The sequence below is a fragment of the Hyperoodon ampullatus genome (genome assembly GCF_949752795.1).
Source record: "Hyperoodon ampullatus genome assembly, chromosome: 1".
In the NCBI taxonomy this organism is placed as follows: Eukaryota; Metazoa; Chordata; class Mammalia; order Artiodactyla; family Ziphiidae; genus Hyperoodon; species Hyperoodon ampullatus.
The window spans coordinates 155,799,588-155,818,745 of record NC_136914.1 but is presented as its reverse complement, the minus strand read 5'-3'; the positions used below and the strand labels follow the sequence as shown (position 1 = coordinate 155,818,745).

The window sequence follows — 19,158 nt, the reverse complement described above, 5'->3', positions numbered from 1 at the left end:
TAGTCTCCAAAGTTCAGGAACCTACTACTGTACTTTGCTCTGTCATGTCAAATATTAAAATATGAGAAGTAAAACTGCCAACTTAATAAATATTCCATTTGAAGCTGAAATTGAGTAGAATAAATGAAGTACTTTCAGAAATCTCAAGTAAGGAATTAACAGGCTAGAGGCTAAATCTTGACAGGGTTTGATTATCACTTGGATTATTCTTATTACTCATTTATTTTATTTATACCTCTGAATGGAATGCAGATTCTTCCTTTGGTGGGTATAATAGAGCTTTAACAGAAGGGACACTTCCATTCATTCTGTGTAACTCTGGACATTTATCTTGCTGTAAAATGCTCGTCTCTCATGTCTTGAGCCTCTTACTGAGCAGTGAATGTTTATCTGTGCACAATCCATTTCTTTTTCGGCTGGGATTTTCTTTGGTGTCCGGGCTGCCGTCACTGAGCAATTCCGAGTGGGCTTCCTCAGGCATCTGCAAGACAGACACGGAAACTCCATCAAGCAGCCCGCCTCTAACCCGCCCAGCCTCCAGGCTCCACAGGCCAACAGGCAACACACACGCGGGAGAATACAACACAACACAACACAACACAACACAACACAACACAACACAGCAATGCCCGTTGTTCCTCCCTAACTCTGATTACTACTGTTTTCCACAGACATCTGAAATGTGATGTCAACCTAAAATCTGGGACCGCAAGCCAAAATTTTAGAGACGCGTGCTAACTTCAATGTGGGATTTCTGGTGGGAACTCCTTTTTTTGTAAGCTCCTTTTCTTTCTTTCTTCTTCTTCTTTTTAAAAAAATATTTACTTATTTATCTATTTGGCTGCTCTGGCATGTGGGATCTTTGTTGCAGTATGCGAACTCTTAGCTGCGGCATGTGGGATCTAGTTCCCTGACCAAGTCCCTGTAAGCTCTTTTTCAATGCTTGCTTGGTCCTGACACCTGTGATTCTGTCCCAGACTCAATAAGCCACTCTCAGACAGCAGACAGACACTGATTTCTAGCATTGGTTTGTGTTTGCACCAAGAGACAGAAGCGTCCTGTTAGCAAATCACTTGCTCTCTCATTCAAAGGGCCTCATGTTTTTCACTCAGGAAAAGGACTTTGTTGACTACACTGGATGTGCAGGCGGGTTTGAGTGTTCCTTTATGCATCGAAGTCATAAACAAATAACTAATTATGCAACAAAGCCTCTCAAGTTTTTGCCTTTCTGTTTTCTGACCCAGGGAGTGCTTTCTCACACCCTGGGCAGCTCAGGGAGAGAATGGGGAAGCCCTCTGCTGGAAGCACATCACATGCAGAAACTAGGCCACTCCATGCCATATGGTTCCCAGGCCCCGCCGCCAGTCGAAGTTTCTTCTTTAGTTCACTTGAGGACCAAACTCTGACATTTTGGAGCCACACTGCTGGTGCTTTTGCTGATTAAAGAGTGGTGTGTGGGACTTTGAGTCAGTGTCTTGCATCCCTCAGACAAACAGGAAGGAGCTTAGGACATCTGTTATCTCTATATGTATTTTGAAGGCCCTCTTTGCAAGCCTGAGGGATTTTTTTTTGACTTTTTCTGTGGGGGGAGTATAGGAATGATCCTGTAAGAATGGTTCTTTGGCTTTACTCTTGTCAAGTGGTAAGGCACTTGCCTTAATTGTGCACTCAAAATTGCAACAGTAAGCCAACTCTAGCAAAGGTGGGTTTTATTCTAGAGGTCATTGTACAATTTTTTTAAATTTGCACTCCTTTTTCTTAAATTCCCCCAATTTTAAACTTTTGCCCTAAATATTAAGTAACTGACTCTTACCTTGGTTCTGCATGGAGTATTCTCAGAGATCACACTCTCAGTTTTGGCTCCGACGGCTTCTTCTAAACCTATGTCAAGGAAGATACAACGGACAAGACAGAAGAATATAAAAGTCCTTAAAAAAAACCACCCCATTTTGGTAACTAGAGGGGCACCCTTCAAGAAAACTAGAGAGGTACATGTTTTTAAAAAGTGTCACTGTTAAAATAGCTGCTTTTAAACTTTTATTGTAGCATTTCATCATTACAAGTGGCGCTGAGCCTACGTTAGCTCTGCCTAGTTCACTTTGTTAAAACAGAATTCTTTAGCCGCACCACTAAAAATGCTCAAGCTCTGAGCTGAATTTTAAGTAATAGTGACAGATTTGCCCCAACCTATAGTCTCTTCCACCTGTCCCTTCAAGGCACCAGAGGCATCAGGACTGTTGGCCAAGTTTGGGTGTCTTTTGGTCCAAAGACAGTGACTGTATTACAAATAACTTGGGGCTGACTCTCAACTTTCCAAATAATAATGATCTATTTTGTATGCTGTACTGATTCCTGGCTTAGCCTTATCCCAACCCCAGGAGGCTGAGAGGGAGCAGAGAAGTAGAATCTTAAAAATATAACTAAAAACTCTAACATTTGACAGTGCTTTATGTTTTTCAATATGGTTTTACATTGTTACCTTACTTGTTAATCTTAATTTATGCTCATAACAGAAAAATAAATTAACCTAATTATTTAACAGAGGTAAGCAAAAGATGAATTCCTATGACAGGCTATAATTCTGAATGACAAACATAAGTCTTCAAAAATTAAATCGTAATAAGTGAAATACAAAGTCAAATGATAACTATATAACTATATTAACCTATAACCTATATATATATATATATATATATATTTTAAAGATTTTTTGATATGGACCATTTTTAAAGCCTTTATTGAATTTGTTACAATATTCCTTCTGTTTTATGTTTTGATTTTTTGGCCCCGAGCCATGTGGGATCTTAGCTCCCTGACCAGGGATCGAACCTGTACCACCTGCATTGGAAGGCGAAGTCTTAACCACTAGACTGACAGGGAAGTCCCTAGCTTATAATTTTTATTAACAGCATTTCCCATATTTTCATGGTACAAAGCTCAAAGACTCTTACACTGCAGCATCTGTGGTGCATGATACAATTAAGACATGCAATTATTTTTAAAAAGTGAAAATAAATGATAATATGTGTATACAATCATTTCCACCCTCCTTCACTTCTGCCAGTGCAAGGTGCACTGTCATGTCTGACCAGAGTGTGGGTGAGGGCATCTTATTTAAAGATCTGTGGACAGACCTGTTAGAATCTCATCCAGCTGGTCCACCATAAACTTGGCATCTTCTTCAGTGAAGCACATAGGTGGTTTTATTTTAAGCACATTTCTATGAGGTCCGTCGGCACTGAGAAGCACTCGCTTTTCTTTCATCCTAATGAGTGCGGGAAATACATGTGAGTGCATACTAGTGATAACTAAGATTATTCCAGAATGATGGGAACAGAGAGCACTTTCATATTCGCATGCAGGAAGCCCACATTTGTAATTGCACGAGTCTTAAACTTTTCTCATTTGGGGAGATGAGAGGAAGTAAAAAAAAGCATTCAAGCCAAGACACCAAACGGGTGAGGGGTGTGTTTACTTGTAGATGATGTGCTGAGCTTCGGCTGTGGCGGGGGTCCTTTCCTGATGGTCCTTCACTAAGTCAATTCCAATAAAAAGGCCAATGCCCCTGAGGGGGGTAAAGAAAGGGAACTTGACACACTTTATTAAGCACTGCATTGTCACAAAAAATTAACACTGTCCCTCAAACTTCAGTTTGATTTGAAGCTGAATGTGATTCTCTTTAAAGGGTAGTTGTTATTAGTTCTAATTAATCTAAGATACCAATCTAATGTCCACAGGACTTCTCAGTTTTTGAATCAAGTTAGTTTTTGTCAACCAGTTTTTCTCTCTTCTCTTAATTGTAAAAAAAAAAAAAAAAAAAAAAAGGCTTAAAAACAACTTTGTCATGCTATTTAGCTTCTCAAGACATCAACTATGACAAATCTTTAATCTTTACATATATATATGAAAATGTTTTCATATATATATGAAAAATAGTGAGTTTTCTTGGATGTCATTTTTAATATTTTTAATAGATCATTTAGAGTTACCTTAAGTTCCTTCTTTTCATCTTTTGCCTGCTGAAATTATCCTGGCTTAATTTTTTTCAAAAAAGTATAAAAATCAGGAAAGATATGTACCCAAAATTTAACAGTGATGATATCTGGGTTCTGGATGAAAAATGAGTTTTGTTTCTGTTTCTTCAGTGTTTCTAGATCTGGTTTTGTGTTAACTTATTTTAAATTTATAAGATAAAATATAACAAATTTTCATTTGGATGAATGAATAACTGCATGACAACTTTATGATAAATATACCTGATATCTCCTATCAAAGTATGTTTAGCCTTCTGCTTATTCAGTAACTTGGTAAGATAATTCCCTACTCTTGTGGCATTTCCTTGAAGGTTTTCATTTTCAATTACATCCAGGATGGCCAAACCAACAGCAGAAGATACTGGATTTCCTCCATACTGTGGAAAGAAGATAAATGAGAAAATAGAATAGTTGAATTTGTGGTATTGCTTCATCTATGAGAAATTTGGCTCATACATAAGCAAGTAAAGATATAATTTCAATAAAAATTTCCCTTGTGATATTAGTTTCTTAGATTTAGAATATAACATGATTCTATTCATTTAAGATTGAGAATAAAATTCTAAATTATATATAGCTGCAAAACTGGTATGAACGATTATTGGGGAATTTATAAGTTCGTCCAAAGCAAAAACAGACATTGTGTTGGGAATTAAGGATTTCAGAGTGTGGTTTAGTTAGGGGGATGTGGGTTTCAGTGCTTGAATATCTGTGTGAAAAAAGCTAAGCAATGATATTTTCTCCAAATAATTTATGTTCTTAGATTTTACTCTAACTTTTGGCTGTAACAAGTCCTATTATACATACTGCACAAACTATAATAATCTTTCCAAACTTAAAACTTATAACTTTTAGGGGTAAAATCAAGGAAATAAAATTTCCTAAAGATAGAAATTTAGTTAGTATCTCCTATGACAGCCCTGTAACATTTATAGTAGTGAATCATCTAAGTGAAGTGTTTTGGGAATTTAAATGTGATACAAAACAAAAAAGATCCTATTATCTGTTAATGAAATATCATAACCTCTAGAGTTTAGCAGGGCAGCCATCTGTCATTGGAACAATTAATAGAAACATTTTAGGAAGGGGAAAGACACACAAGAAAAAAAATACAAGGAGGATTGTGTCAGATAGAATGAAATCTGGTTAGATCAAAATTTGGCTAGGGTCCTGGTGTGGTTAGCTGGCAACAGTGAGATTTATTCTTTATTACATTGGAAAGAAACATAAGAACATGCATTATTTTTCCCTCTTAGCATTAAAGTGGGGAGGTCAAAATTTACCGTATTGAAATATTCCATCCCAGAGCTGCTGAAGGCTTCTGCAATTTCTTTGGTTGTTACCACGCATGCCACTGGGTGGCCATTGCCCATTGGTTTTCCCATTGTGACGATGTCTGGAATGAAATCTTCACCAAACATTTGGAAGCTCCAGAAATGTGTCCCAACTCGGCCAAAGCCTACTTGAACTTCATCAGCTATAAACACACCTCCTGCTCCATGTACATATCTGAAAAGCAAAAGGGCAGCCTGATGCCTTCAGGTCACTGAAAGTCCCCAAACCCTCCCATAAGATACAGACTACTGAAAACTTAAAAAATGTTGTTAAGCTGAAGTCTATAATCTTTGTTAAAAACATTTCAGTGTTCAAATCCCCAATGACATCTATGTGATGTCATTGACTTTGAAACATAATCACATAATTTCCAGATTAGATATATTCTATATTGTTTGGGTTTGTGCTGCTTAAAGGAAGCTCTACTGCAGTATTTTAATAGGGAAGAAAAGAAGTGAACAAGAAGTAGTGTTCAGCAGGTTTAATCTTCAAATTTTTACTAATTAGTAAAGCTTGGACACCAACGAATCAGAGAAGATGCCAGGTGGGTAGTGGGAGCACAGCTCTGGAGGCTGCCCTGCTGGACCTTGTGTAAATCCTTTATTTGCTGGAGCTTGGGAAGGTGGAGGAGTTCCAGGAGTCCTGGGTGGCAGGCACTCCCAAGTGGCTATTTACCAGCTAGTCTGGAAGTATTTCGATATCTTAACAACCAGGATGGCCCTACAGAATTGTCACAGTGCCTTCAGTTTGACCAAGGATGCCCAAGTACATACTCTGCCACTTTCTGGAAGTAGCCTGCTGGAGGAATTATTTGTCCGCCACAACTCTGCATGGATTCAGCAATAAAGGCAGCAATCTATACAAGAGAAGATGGGGTCAAAGTCCATTAGGTCCTCCTCCCGTTACCCCCTACAAAAAGAGGACTTCTTACGGAGAAGGTGACTTAAAAAATGGTTGGGAATGGACCCATGGCAAGAGACAAATTGGCCATTTGATTAAAAAGATGTCCACACTGGAAATGCAAGAATTCTGAAGCATTCGTTTCTGAAATTTTAGGGTACCAATGAAACCATCACAAGAAAATGGTGGAGAGGGTGCCTTCCATTTCTCCATTATTAATTTAAATGCAGTGTTTTCATTAGGAACAACTGAATAAGACTGATGTTTTGATTAGTCTTTAATATGAACCTCTAAAAATTTACCCAGGTTCCATCACTGGGGTGCTTGTTTGCTCAGCTTGGTAAATTAGGACTGCCCGAACCTGGAATTTGCACTAAGGAGATGAGAGGGTGACTGGTGGCCACGAATCTTAGTTATTGTGCTATATTTCTGGTTCTTGCCCTGAACCAGGCTTACAACTTAACAAAATTAGGCAGTTCACAAAGGAACTAAAGAGGATGTGTTCTAGAGGCTGAGAAAGGAGAAGTAAAAATAGGTAACACTAAATTAAGAGAAAGCATAGAAATAGTATGAGATAAGAAGTCAAGCAATCAACTATACTTCAATTAAGAAAAAAAAGGGGGGAACTAAGGTTCTAGTCCAGACTACCTCTTTTAAGATATGAAAAACGAATGGGAAGAAAAGAAGAAATAGTTAAGAAAGGCAAATGACTTTCCAGTCATTAAGATAAAAATACTTGAAATGGAAAACACACAGGCTTCATTTTTATCTCAATTAAAAAGTTTTTTTATTGCCATGTTGTTGCCATAAGCCAATTGAAAGGCAAAGCATGTGTCAAATCACATTAAAACTCCATGTAAGTAACTCCTGAAGGGGCTGAGAATTACCGTTAAGCTGAAGACAGTAGGGTGAAGACTGAGAAAATGGAAACTCTTTTTTTCCTACTTGGGAGGATTCTGGTTTGTTTTAGAAGTGCAGACCCAAATTGGAAGAACATTTTCCTGCTTGTCTTACACACGTTCTTCGGCTTCAGGAAAGTTGAACCAGTTCTAGGGAAGAGCCAAGGCTCCCCGGGTCCAGGAGTCTGCAGTGGCCCCAAGGCCCCAGGGCCACTCTGCCTCTTCCCTCCCTTCACCTTATATTAGCCCCTTGTGCTACTCTCAGTTGGAATGTTCTGTCCATGAGCTATCACCTTTCTTAATTTCCTCCTCCTATCACTTTGGACCAGAGTCTGCATCCCAGTGGGAAGGTCAGAATTAGACCACCAGTTCTGAAACAGGTATAGTAATTACATTTCCAGGATAAATAAAAATAGTCTTAGAGGCATGACTCTAATAATGTACTTTCTGAAATATGAACTAAGTAAAAACGTAACTAGAGAAGAACAGAAAGTGATTTGAGATCTAATCCTTTCCCACCTCTCCAATGTATCACAATGATTTCAATCTATTTTATAAAAGATATTAAAGTGTTTCCAAAGCTATAAATACAAACCTTCCTTCCACTGTTATGAGCTTCATCAATAATTTTCTTCACGTCATCGGCATAAGCACTGGCCGGGTCTGTATGGTCTTCTCTGTATTTTCCTCTGTAAGTATCTGGAGCTGGTGCCTGAAAACATCAGAAGATAACAGTTTCTCATGATTTGTCTCCTGGACAAATGAGCTTTTAAGAAAGGGCCTTTCCCTCCAGGAGCATAATATTGTAGAAAGGTGACTCGTGGACTTAAGTGACTCTAGGTTCTTTTGCTCTTTTTCCTTAACATTTCTGAATTCTGTGAGACTTGAAATCTTTGCATTGTGAACAGGAGCTTGGATTTGCTCCTAGGCCCTTAGAAGTCAAGATTACATCCCTAGTCACATAAGGGACAAATTCAAACAACAAGTGTGATTACGTTATTTGAAAATTTCAATGAATGGAAACTGTATTAACAATTCTATATTGAAAATAAGCCGACACTTACCAACTATATAGTAAACTGTAATCATTCAGAAAACTAGAGTGCCTTAGCACTAATTTCAGATCTTAAAATTTTGAAAGAATGTATTAATGATTCTCTTAAAAAAGTCTACTGATCCTTAATTAAGCCAAATGAGTTTTACTGTTTCAATAGCTTGGTTTCTTTATTAAATGATATTTATTTTACTTAATAAATTTACATAATAATTTAGCATAGAGTAATTTTAAGACAGTCATACACACTTGATGCAACTCTGAGTTTCAAATAGGTTTCAGTGATAGAAAAAGTAATTTAAACATCAAGGGGCAAGAAAAATAAAATGAGAGCTGTGAATAAGGGCTATCACTACCACTATACTAATTTGTATGGTACTCATCAAGGGATTTTAAACCACATCTTGTCATTAACTAGCTCTTTGACTTTAGCAAACAGATCTTTGCTAAAGACCTGTAACTGCTCTAGATCTTAGTTTCCTTTTTCATGGTTTCATTTCAACGCAAGGATTGGACTGGGTTATCACTGGGCACTCTTCCAGTAGTAACATTCTGATTCTTGGATTCCAAGATACTTACCACATGCACAAATTCTTTCTTGACATCTTTGCCCTTTTGAAATTTATATGGACTGATCTCAATTAAAGATGATAGGTGACCATGGTAAGCACTGAAAAGAAAAAGGACTGTAACCAAAATCACTCAAAGAAGGACGCTTTTCTAGTATATGAAAAATAGTACCTCACATCATCCAGGGAGAATCTCAACATTGGTGCCAGATTTAACTATATGGAATCTAATTTTTCATGGTAGGACTGGCCATTAATTTGTCCCACTCTCCCGATTCAGGTAATAAAACACATAGAAAGCCAAGTATGTATCCTCATAGACAGTTACTTTTTAGCAGGAAAGAACTTAATTTCTTTGGATTTTATTAGCTCTGCTAAATTAGATTATCTAAATGTAAAACATTAATTTCTATAGCTTCATGAGAAATTTCAGATGTATGTATTCTTTAAATGTATTTGATAGTTACATTCTAGTAAATTTTAAAAACAACTTTATATCACAGAATGGGCTGTGTTTCTGTCTGGGATGGTTTCAAAGGGATATCCAATTGCTCAAATGAAAGTTGGTAAGGAAAAGGAGGTCTTTTCTAAAAGGACTAAGATTAAGAGGTAATCAAGTGGCTATGAAATTCCTTTCTTTCACTTAAAATACAGATGGCTATGATATTCCCTTTTATGTTTCTTGCCCAGAGATATATAATTGGGAGGCCTGGAAAAGAAATTATAAAAGGCCCATAAATAGATAAAGCAAAGAGGGAGGACTTCCCCTACTGTAGATTAAAACATGCTACAAAGCCATAGTAATGAAATTAGTATGGTATTGGAATAAGAACAAAGTCACGACTGGGACAGAAGTGAGCTCAGAGACACAGCCATACATAAATGGTAACACAGCGGCCTCTTGGTGGAGTCAATATGAGGAGCAGTTATAGAGGTAGTAGAAGAAAATAAAGAAGAGCATCTTTGTGATCTGAGGGGTGGGAGTGGGTGTGTGTGGCGGGAGAGATATTAACAAAACTTAGAAAACCAAACCATAGGATGAAAATGTCAACTATTTGATTTAATCAAATTTTTGGAGGTTGGACGATACCATGGACAAAGTTAAAAGACAGATGATAGATTGGGAAAAAACATTTGAAATGTCTCAAACTAAAAGAGATTAATATTCAAAATGGTGGTTCTTAAGTCTATCTGCATATTAGCATCACCTGGGAAACTTTAAAATCTATACTGTTTCCTGGAATCCACCTCTAGAGATTCTCTCTCTCTCTCTTTTTAATTTTTTTATTTTTTTGGCTGAGCCGTGCTGCATGCAGGATCTTAGTTGCCCGACCAGGCATCAAACCAGCAACACTTGTGTTGAGAACTCAGAGTCTTAACCACTGGACTGCCAGAGAAGTCCCTAGAGATTCACTTTAATTGGTCTGGAGTGGGACCTGGGCACTGGCATTAAAAAAAGAAAATTTCCCCAGGTAATTCTAAAACACAGTCAAGGCTGAGATCCTCTCATCTAAACTATGCATGCAACCACAAAAGCAAGGATGGAAATCCCAACAGAAAAATGGGCAAAGAATATAAACAGGTAATTCTCAGAAAGGAAGTCACAAATGCATAATAAGCATATGAAGAGATACTCAAACTCATAATTAGAAATTGCAAATAAAAACAACATTGATAGGGACTTCCCTGGTGGCACAGTGGTTGAGAGTCTGCCTGCCAGTGCGGGGAACATGGGTTCAATCCCTGGTCTGGGAGGATCCCACATGCTGCAGCGCAACTAGGCCCATGCGCCACAACTACTAAGTCTGTGCTCCAGAGCCCAAGCCACAACTACTGAAGCCCAAGTCCCTAGAGCCCGTGCTCTGCAACAAAGAGAAGCCACTGCAATGAGAAGCCCTTGCACTGCGGTGGGGAGTGGTCCCTGCTTGCTGCAACTGGAGAGGGCCTGGGCACAGCACCGAGGACCCAGAGCAGCCAAGAATAAACAAACAAACAAACAAACAAATAAATAAGTAAATTTATGAAAAGGGAAAAAAAATCCTGAAAATTAAAAAAAAACCTCAACAACCTTGATATCATTTTATACCTATTAGATGGCAAAAATTAAGAAAAAAAAAGAAGGTAGGATATTCTTAGTTTTGGGTGAGAATACGTGAAAATTGGACATTTCATGCACTGGGTAGAGTGTGCAACCACTTTGGAGACTGATCTGGCAGGCTTTGGTCAAATCAACAATGTTTACTGTACCCCTATGGCCTAGCAATCTTGTTTCTGGGTGCTTTATCCCCAAGAAATTCTCAGAAAGGTCCATAAAGTCACATGTACAAGGGCACTCATTGCAGTGTTGCTTGTGGTAGCTGAGAGTAAAGGGCAGTCACAGTATCTATTCTGTGGTAGGCAGGCAAAATCACGCCTCCCCTCCCTAAAGATGCCCATGTCCTAAGCCTCAGAACCTAAGAATGTTACATGGTAAAGGGGATCTTGCAGACGTGATTAAATTAAGGACCATGAAATGGAGCGATAATCCTGGAGGGTCAGATGTTATCACAAGAAACTTTATAAGTGAAAGAAGGCAGCAGGAGGATGGTGGTCAGAGACAGATGAGGTGATGTGAAGATGGAAGCAGAGGCTGGAGTGATGTAACGTCTGGCTCTGAAGATGAAGGAGGGGACCACAAGCCAAGGAATGCAGGCAGCCTCTAGAAGGTGGAGGCAAGGAAACAGATTCTTCCCTAGTGTCTTCAGAAGGAGTGCAGCCCTGTTGAACCTTGATTTTAGCCCAGTGAGACCCATTTTGGACATCTGACCTCTAGAACTATAAGAGAATACATTTATGTTGCTTAAGCCACTATGTTTATGATAATGTGCTATAGCGACAATAGAAAATGAATACACCAACCAACACATAAAACAAGAGATGCCTATAGAAGGGTAAGAAATGAGGTGATGTTCAGTTCAACCCTTTGTGTCTGAGATTAGTGGGGTGGAGAGGTAGAAAAAAATTTTAAATCTCACTGAAGATGGAAGTTAACAAATTTCTTGTTTAAAATATAATGAATTCATTTTTGAGAAGTAAAACTAAATAGTGACTATTAAAAACCACAAATTAATGAGAAAGAACTATTTTTACTTGGCTATTTGTTGTCTTTAAAATTTGCTCTAGGGAATTCCCTGGTGGTCCAGTGGTTAGGACTCCACACTCTCACTGCCAAGGGCCCGGGTTCAATTCCTGGTCGAGGAACTAAGATCCCACGAGCCGCATGGTGTGACCACAAAAAGAAAAATAATATGCTCTAAACTGTTATCTTTTAAATTAATTATGTGAATAATCACAATTGTGACATGAATGCTTGGATTTTTAAGAAATTATATTTTTATTCTGAAAAAGATGGAGTTACACACACATTGCAGTGGCTCAATTAACAGTTAAATGCGTGAAAAGTAAACCCTGATTCATGCAAAGCCCATGAGACCATGACTACAGCACCCAAAAGAGCCTCCAAGTACTTGGAAGGAATTAAGTGTCCTTCAGGCCTGAGCTGGCCTTGAAACCTAGACATAACAACAAAAAAAATACTTGTGCCATACATCCAGCCTCCTCCATACATGCTTATGGTATTAGTATGGAGAGGATCAATATAATTTTGTCTCTGAAGGCATTTCCTGCTTAGAAGTCTTGTGTTCAAGACTTACTGGTCAAGAGTGATCACATCTTGGTGGCCTCTGAACTGCCGAGCCAGGCGTAAGGCTAAGTCATTGGCTTCAGATCTATTAAGAGAGCAGAGAGAGAAGGGACAATGTGACATAAGCCCTTTTAAAAATCTTTCAAACCATTATTTTCAAAGTTGAGGATTCCAAATCCTGTTTAACTTCGAGATTATTCTTTGTACTACTCCAGGTTCTGTCACCTCCAGTCTTTGGTGACACTGCTCTCTCTCTAAGGCTAATCACTCTTTGACAGTATAGGATTCTTCAGAAGTGAAAGTCAAATATTATATTCAATTTATTGAAGGCAAGAATGCCTTAGAACAACAAATTAGATCTGAAAATGTCCTAATTCTTCATAAAGAAAAAAGAAAAATCTTCTGGTTATAAACCAATCTTCTGGTTATTTGATTTTAAGGTATCTCATTGAAAAGAGAAAATGAATCACAGAATCATAATAGAACATTCACAGGATTTCTAATAGTTTTAATTCATATGTACATATATATCATTTTAAATTTATGCTGTATAGACAGATTTCCTCCCAATATAACATTGTACAGGTGAGCTTTTCTCCTGTCATTAAACATGTATTTTCAAAAACATACTTTTTAATGCCTGTATAATATTCCATAGAATGGACATATCTATTCACTTGAATTGACTCATTCCTCCTTTGTGTTTGTGTTGGGGAAATGCTTATTGCCTAAGGAAACAAATCAATCAAAAATCTTATATAACTTGTTTAGTAGAGTTCTTTCTTTGCCAAAATTCCTCATTCATGCTTTGAAAGAACTATCTAGGTTCATCTAGATTCTTTAGCTACTTACTCTATTGCCCAAAGAAGTGGGTGCCATTTGACTAGTTAGGTTTTCTCACATGAACACCAGACTTGAATATTTTTGCCAATATTTGGTTACAACCCAAGTATCCATCCTTTAGGGATACTTAAGGGTATGCTTTCCCCATCTTTCACCAAGGAAGCTGTGGTAATAAAAAGCTGAGTGACATGCACTTGTTAATCATGGGACTGTTGGTATAGGCTGTGTCAGGAGTCCTGGAACATGCTGTCAGGTATCTTATCTACAAAGGGCTGGTGGGCCAAAGCAAAAGAACCAGAATGGTCAGGTCCCCCATGTGGGGTCATTAGTAAACAGCAAGAATCTCAGGAAACCTTTTTAGATATTTGTACTCCACCAGCAATCAAACAGAAAAGAGAGGAAACAAAGAGATTGGTGGGAATGGGGATGGGTGGAAAACCTCAGAACATACCCTGAATTTGTAAAATAGCAAACAGAGAGTCTGTCCGGCAGGGTTGCTGACAGGCGCTTGGCATACTCAACAATGTTGTCGTGGAGGAATCGAGAATTTGTATTTAGTAGTTCCATCTGTTTCTGGGCAGCTTTGACCACTTCTGGGTGGCAGTGTCCCACTAAAATTTAGAAGACAAAAGCCCCCAAAATGAGTTACAAATCTAAATGCCTGGGAAGTGAGGGGCATTCTGAAGCAAGCAAAAAAAAAAAAAAAAAAAAAAAAGGTTGATCCTCTTCCTCTCCCACATTTTGTTCTAGCTTTTCCCCGCCTAGGACTACTGGCCCTGTTCAGCCGAGGAACTGCAGCCACTGCAATTCCTGGGACAAATATCAACGGTGCCAAGTCTGCCTTACTCCAGAAACATATCCTTCAAGGCACGACAAAGACAGCACATTACCATGGGCTACGTTGTTGATGCAATCCAAGTACTGTTCACCTTTCTCGTCAAACATGTACTGCCCCTGGGCTCGCATTATTTTGATGGGATCCGCAGCAAAGAAAACTTTGCAGGAGGGCCTAGAAATAATGAAAGGAAACACTTTGGTCTGGTAGGACTGCTCAGTGTTTTTCCTTCTCAACGAAGGTCACGATCAGTGGAAAATTACAATTACGTAAAAGAAAGGGAAAACACAACCTGGGTGACATACTTTTTTTTTTCATTTAATTTTAGCCTGGAACCTTTTACCTTAATCCCCCATCCGTGACACTGCTCACATTTCTTATGCTTGTTACATTAAATTTGCCATGATCTGACAACTCTATTTAGAAGCACAAGGATCAACTCTGACAGCTCTAATTTCACAAACCAATAACTAATTTTCCTTTGAGAAATTTTGTTCAACCAGGAAAAAAAACAAACTTTTTTTTTTGAGCCTTCCTATGTGTCAGGAGCTGACAGCTATTACAAATATTATCTCATTTAATCCTCCCAACAATAATATGAGTTATTATCATTCTCATTTTTATAGTTGAAGAAACAGACACTGAAAAATTAAGAAGCTTGGTTCAAGGTTACACAGCCAGTGAGAAAACCAGAATTTGAAAGTAGACTGTCTTGATCGTAACTAGATTTATCATGGTGAACATTTTGAAATGTACAGAAATATTGAATCACTATGTTGTGTAATAGTTACTAACATAGTGTTGTAGGTCCATTATACTTCAAAAATAAACTCATAGAAAAACTCATACTAGGGATATAATTTATATGTACAACATGATAAAGATAATTAACACTGCTGTATGTTATACACGAAAGTTGTTAAGAAAGCAAATCCTAAGAGTTCTCATCACAAGGTAAAAAATTTTTTTTCTATTTCTTTAATTTTGTATCAATATGAGATGGATATTCACTAAACTTATTGGGATAATGATTTCATGATGTAAGTCAAATCATTATGCTGTTCAACTCAAACTTATACAGTGCTGATGTCAATTATATATCAATAAAATTGGAAGAAGAAAAAAAAAGGTAGACTATCTTATGCCATAGCCCAAAACAGGGCTTGCTTGCTAATCTAATCTCTCTCTCTAATCTAATTTGTAGAGAAATGAATAGCACTAAAAGCTAAATACAAATAACTTAGTGTTAAATACTATGCAGGAGATTTTACAGATCATTTTCATGTCTTTTGATTGGTATTCGTCCTGAATCAAATGGATTTCCCTTTCTTAAATAATAAAATCCAATTATTATTCTAACCCTTTAACCCACTCTTTTCTGCATAATAAAAAGTCATCCATATTTTTGGTTATTTGGATGGCTGGCTGGAGTACAGATTTTAGCAACATAGAAACATCACAAAGATTTCTGAACTTGGTTCTATGGACATTTAGAAACTAAAACAAAACATTATTTTTATTTTGGTGATTTTGCATGCACAAAAAATACCACATGCATTGGAGGTAGTTTAGAGGGTAATTAGATACATATTAAATGGATATGCAACTGTTTAGAAAGTATTGTGATTATTGTGAATAGGTAAATTTTAAAATTGCCTAAGATTAAGCATCTTCAGCTAAGATGAAACTAATATTTAATGAGCATTTCTTCTTGGTTCAAATTCAGCTGTTAGTTTATACCTACAAGTTAAAATCCAGAAAAACCCTTCGTTATGAATGTGGGCTGGAAACTTCGGACTTCACCTTGCCTCCTTGTACTTCCCGTCTTCTCACTCAGACTTCCGGTGAAATTCTTTCTCAGTCATGCCATGGCTACCAATCCTCCTTTCACAGAATTTGTTCTGCTCACGTCAGAAATCATTAGGTTTTCATTGGAATCTAACTATATAGGATTGAAAACTAACAGAAAGGAGTGCTGATTAGAAAAAGGGAAGGAGGTGATCCGGTAATGAGGTATCTGACCATTTTGACCCTATTGCGGGGGTCGAGAGAGATTTAACTAGTCTCCTAAACCACCTAGAAACCTCCTGGGTTGAGATCAGATCAAATCTCAAATCAGATCACAAGGTAACTTGACACTACTAGGACCAGAGCCCAGGTCTGACCTAAGGTTCGGTCCTGTACGCTCACCAAGTCGTCTATAACACGAGTAAAACAAAAGTAGACCGGAGAAAACACTGCATCTTTAAATTGTAATGAGGGCACAGCTGGGGAGACCAAGGTAAGTGGCATCTTACTCTTAAGAAAGTGGTTTCAAAGTTTTTTTACTGGCTGGATTAACCTTTTACTTCTTAACCAAGCGTGCAAGAAGAAAAAGTTCACTTTAAACAAAAGTTGTCATAATGAGTTTTCATAGCCATCGTCAAAAATATTTCGGAGTTCAGTTTTCTAAAACTTTCGCGGTGGTGGGAGCGGCGGAGAGCTACCCGTCTCCCTCCCAGAGCCTATCGCTGGAACGGTGTTCTACTTCAATGGCTCTCAACCTTTACGGTCAATTCCCCCAGCCGGCCGGCCGGCAGCCCTCACCCCCTCGGCGGGCTGCAGAGCGCGGGGACCGCTCTGGAGCCGGCTGGTCGGCAGCCCCCTTGGGCGGAGGAGAGGCGGGGCGCTCCGGGCGGGCGGCGGCGCGCGTGCGCAGGTGCGGCGGGCGGGTGGCGGTCTCGCACCCCGCCGGCAGCAGCCCGCTGGCCCGCTCCCTGCCCCGCTGCGGCTCTCCGCCCCCCGCGCCGGTGATTCCCCCTCTCTGCTCCTTTCCTCGGGGCTGGGGAGCGCTCACGCGATGTGCTTCCTCCTCAGCGCCAGGGTGTCTTGCTTGCTGTATAGCTCGCACATGGTGGCGGGGTGCCGGGCGCTCCCAGGGGTCTCCCCTCTCCGGTCCGTTCGCCTCCCTCGCGAGCCCGCGGGACTGTCTCAGCGGTGGCCCTTTTCTCCCGTTTTCCCCCGTTGGGTCCCTTTGCCCCGGGCGTCGGAGGTCAAAGGCGGCACCAACTAGCCAGGGTCATCTCCCTTTTAAGTATTGCCCAGCCTTTGCCCTTCGCCAAGCCCCACCCTCACCCTCCTCCTCCGCCCGGTGCCTGCCTGGCAAGTGGCTGGACTAGCCACTGAATCGCCACCCACCCCAGCCCCCCGCCCCTGGTCTAACTGGCTCCTGTTCCTGCCCTGCTGCCCACTTCACCTCCCCACCCCTGTTACTTCTACTAACTCGCCTTTTATTTCCTTAAATTTGCCTTGCCATGGCCTTTCTTCCTCCTCTGCCTGTGAATTCCCTCCTTCCCACTCTCTCCCTTTCCTCCTTTCTTCCTTCCTTTCTTTCTTTCTCTCTCCTTTCTTTCTTTCTTTCTTCCTACCTTCCTTCCTTTCCTTTCTTTCTCTCTCTCTTCCTTCCTTCCTTCCTTCCTTTCTTTCTCTCTCTCTCCCTTTCTTTCTTTCTTTCTTCCTTCCTTCCTTCCTTCCTTTCTCTCCCTTTCTTTCTCCTTTCTTTCTTTCTTTCTTTCTTTCTTTCTTTCTTTCTTTCTTTCTTTCTTTCTTTCTTTCTTTCTTTCTTTCTTCTTTCCTTCCTCCCTCCCTCCCTCCCTCCCTCCCTTCCTTCCTTCCCTCTTTCTTTCTCCCATTATTTTCTTGTAAACATTCAAAGAGAGACACTCTCTGGAGACATCAGGAGGTTCATCTCCCTTCTCGTTTTGAGCATATTCCAATACCATAATCTACTCAACAAAAGTAACAAGTCTTATGCCCTGAGGATAAATAACAGGGACTCAGCCTGTTATTTGTTGGGAGGGATAATATATACCGTGTTTCAGACATCTGCTTTAACAATAATTGCACTTCTAATTTCTCTGAAACTATACAGATTACAAAACATTCACTTGACTTATCTGGTTCAGTCCTCAAAACAGCCCTGTGGGAGATGAGCCTGAGAGTTACCATCCCCTTTAACATACGGGGACAGTGATTGCAGATCTACCTGATGGTGAACTTGGAATTCATTCCTAGGTTTCTTGACTTCTTTAGGATGATCTTCTCACACTGATCAAATTTGAAGTTAAACATGTGGACAGAAGGAAACCTAATTAACTATAACATTCAATCATAAATTATTTAACGAAGTAGAGATCATCTGGTTTAACCCCTCTGTTTTGTAGATAAGAACAGCTAGGTACAGGAAGGGTAAAGTCTCGCTCAGGGTCACTCAACTACTTAGCCATAGAGTTTAGATGAGATCATTTCATTCCTTGTGTTTTGAAAGACAGCAGAGAAAGCCTGATTTACCCATAAGAACACACTTGCTAAATGTTTGTAACTGACCTTTCTCTTGAATAAAGTTGTTTTTAATTAATATTAATGCCCTGCAGGAGTAGTAGAATAACATTGCCTAAGACAGGTTGAGAAATGGAGTTCTATGACGAACAGTGTGTTAAGAATTCTAACTGTTATCAGTGAAGGGCAGAAGGCACTTAGGAAACTTGCAACAACTCCCAATCACGTAACCTTGGTCTAGCTCCATACTTGAAAGAAGTGTACACCTGCTCTCAAACCACCTAGACCTGGTGAAGTCACAGATAGTCATGCTCCCTCCGCAAACCTCCACGGTCCCCTGTTATTTCCAGTGCTTTAAAGTGTGTTCTTTAAATAATGCTGGACTAAGGGTCTTGGATTCTTGAGCTGGTTCTTCCATAAACTAGCTGGGTGTCTTTATCTTTTGGAGGCCAAACTTCTTTAAAATGTTCAAATTTTGTGTTAAAAAGAAACCCCAATCATTCTCTGACTAAAAGCATTATAAGGAAGGCTAAAAAGAGATCATGACTGTGGAATGAGTGTCAGGATTACTAAGATCTCATTGCTCTTGTCTTCTTTGTTCTTTTATTACTTTTTAACCAGACCTTTCAGTAGGGTTGACTACTCCTTTCTCCTTGAAACGCTTCCCCTTTTGATTTCTTGACATGACCA

The 19,158-nt window shown here is 39.3% G+C and overlaps 1 protein-coding gene across 2 annotated transcripts; it reads right to left on the bottom strand.

Annotated features, from left to right (window-relative positions):
- Positions 1–352: 352 nt before the first annotated feature.
- On the bottom strand, positions 353–17,043 carry ETNPPL (ethanolamine-phosphate phospho-lyase; the record flags this gene model as incomplete). Of its 2 annotated transcripts, none has more annotated exons than XM_079703358.1 (13): positions 353–481; positions 1,814–1,881; positions 3,135–3,265; positions 3,476–3,565; positions 4,257–4,411; positions 5,318–5,543; positions 6,143–6,225; positions 7,764–7,880; positions 8,802–8,892; positions 12,484–12,558; positions 13,768–13,927; positions 14,207–14,325; positions 16,988–17,043. In XM_079703358.1, the coding sequence occupies 13 exons, from the start codon at positions 17,041–17,043 to the stop codon at positions 353–355; spliced, it is 1,500 nt and encodes a 499-aa protein (XP_079559484.1). The 2 variants fall into 2 exon arrangements, with proteins under 2 accessions (XP_079559484.1, XP_079559485.1); XM_079703359.1 differs by having other exon boundaries at positions 13,768–13,909.
- Between the last annotated feature and the right edge of the window lie 2,115 nt (positions 17,044–19,158).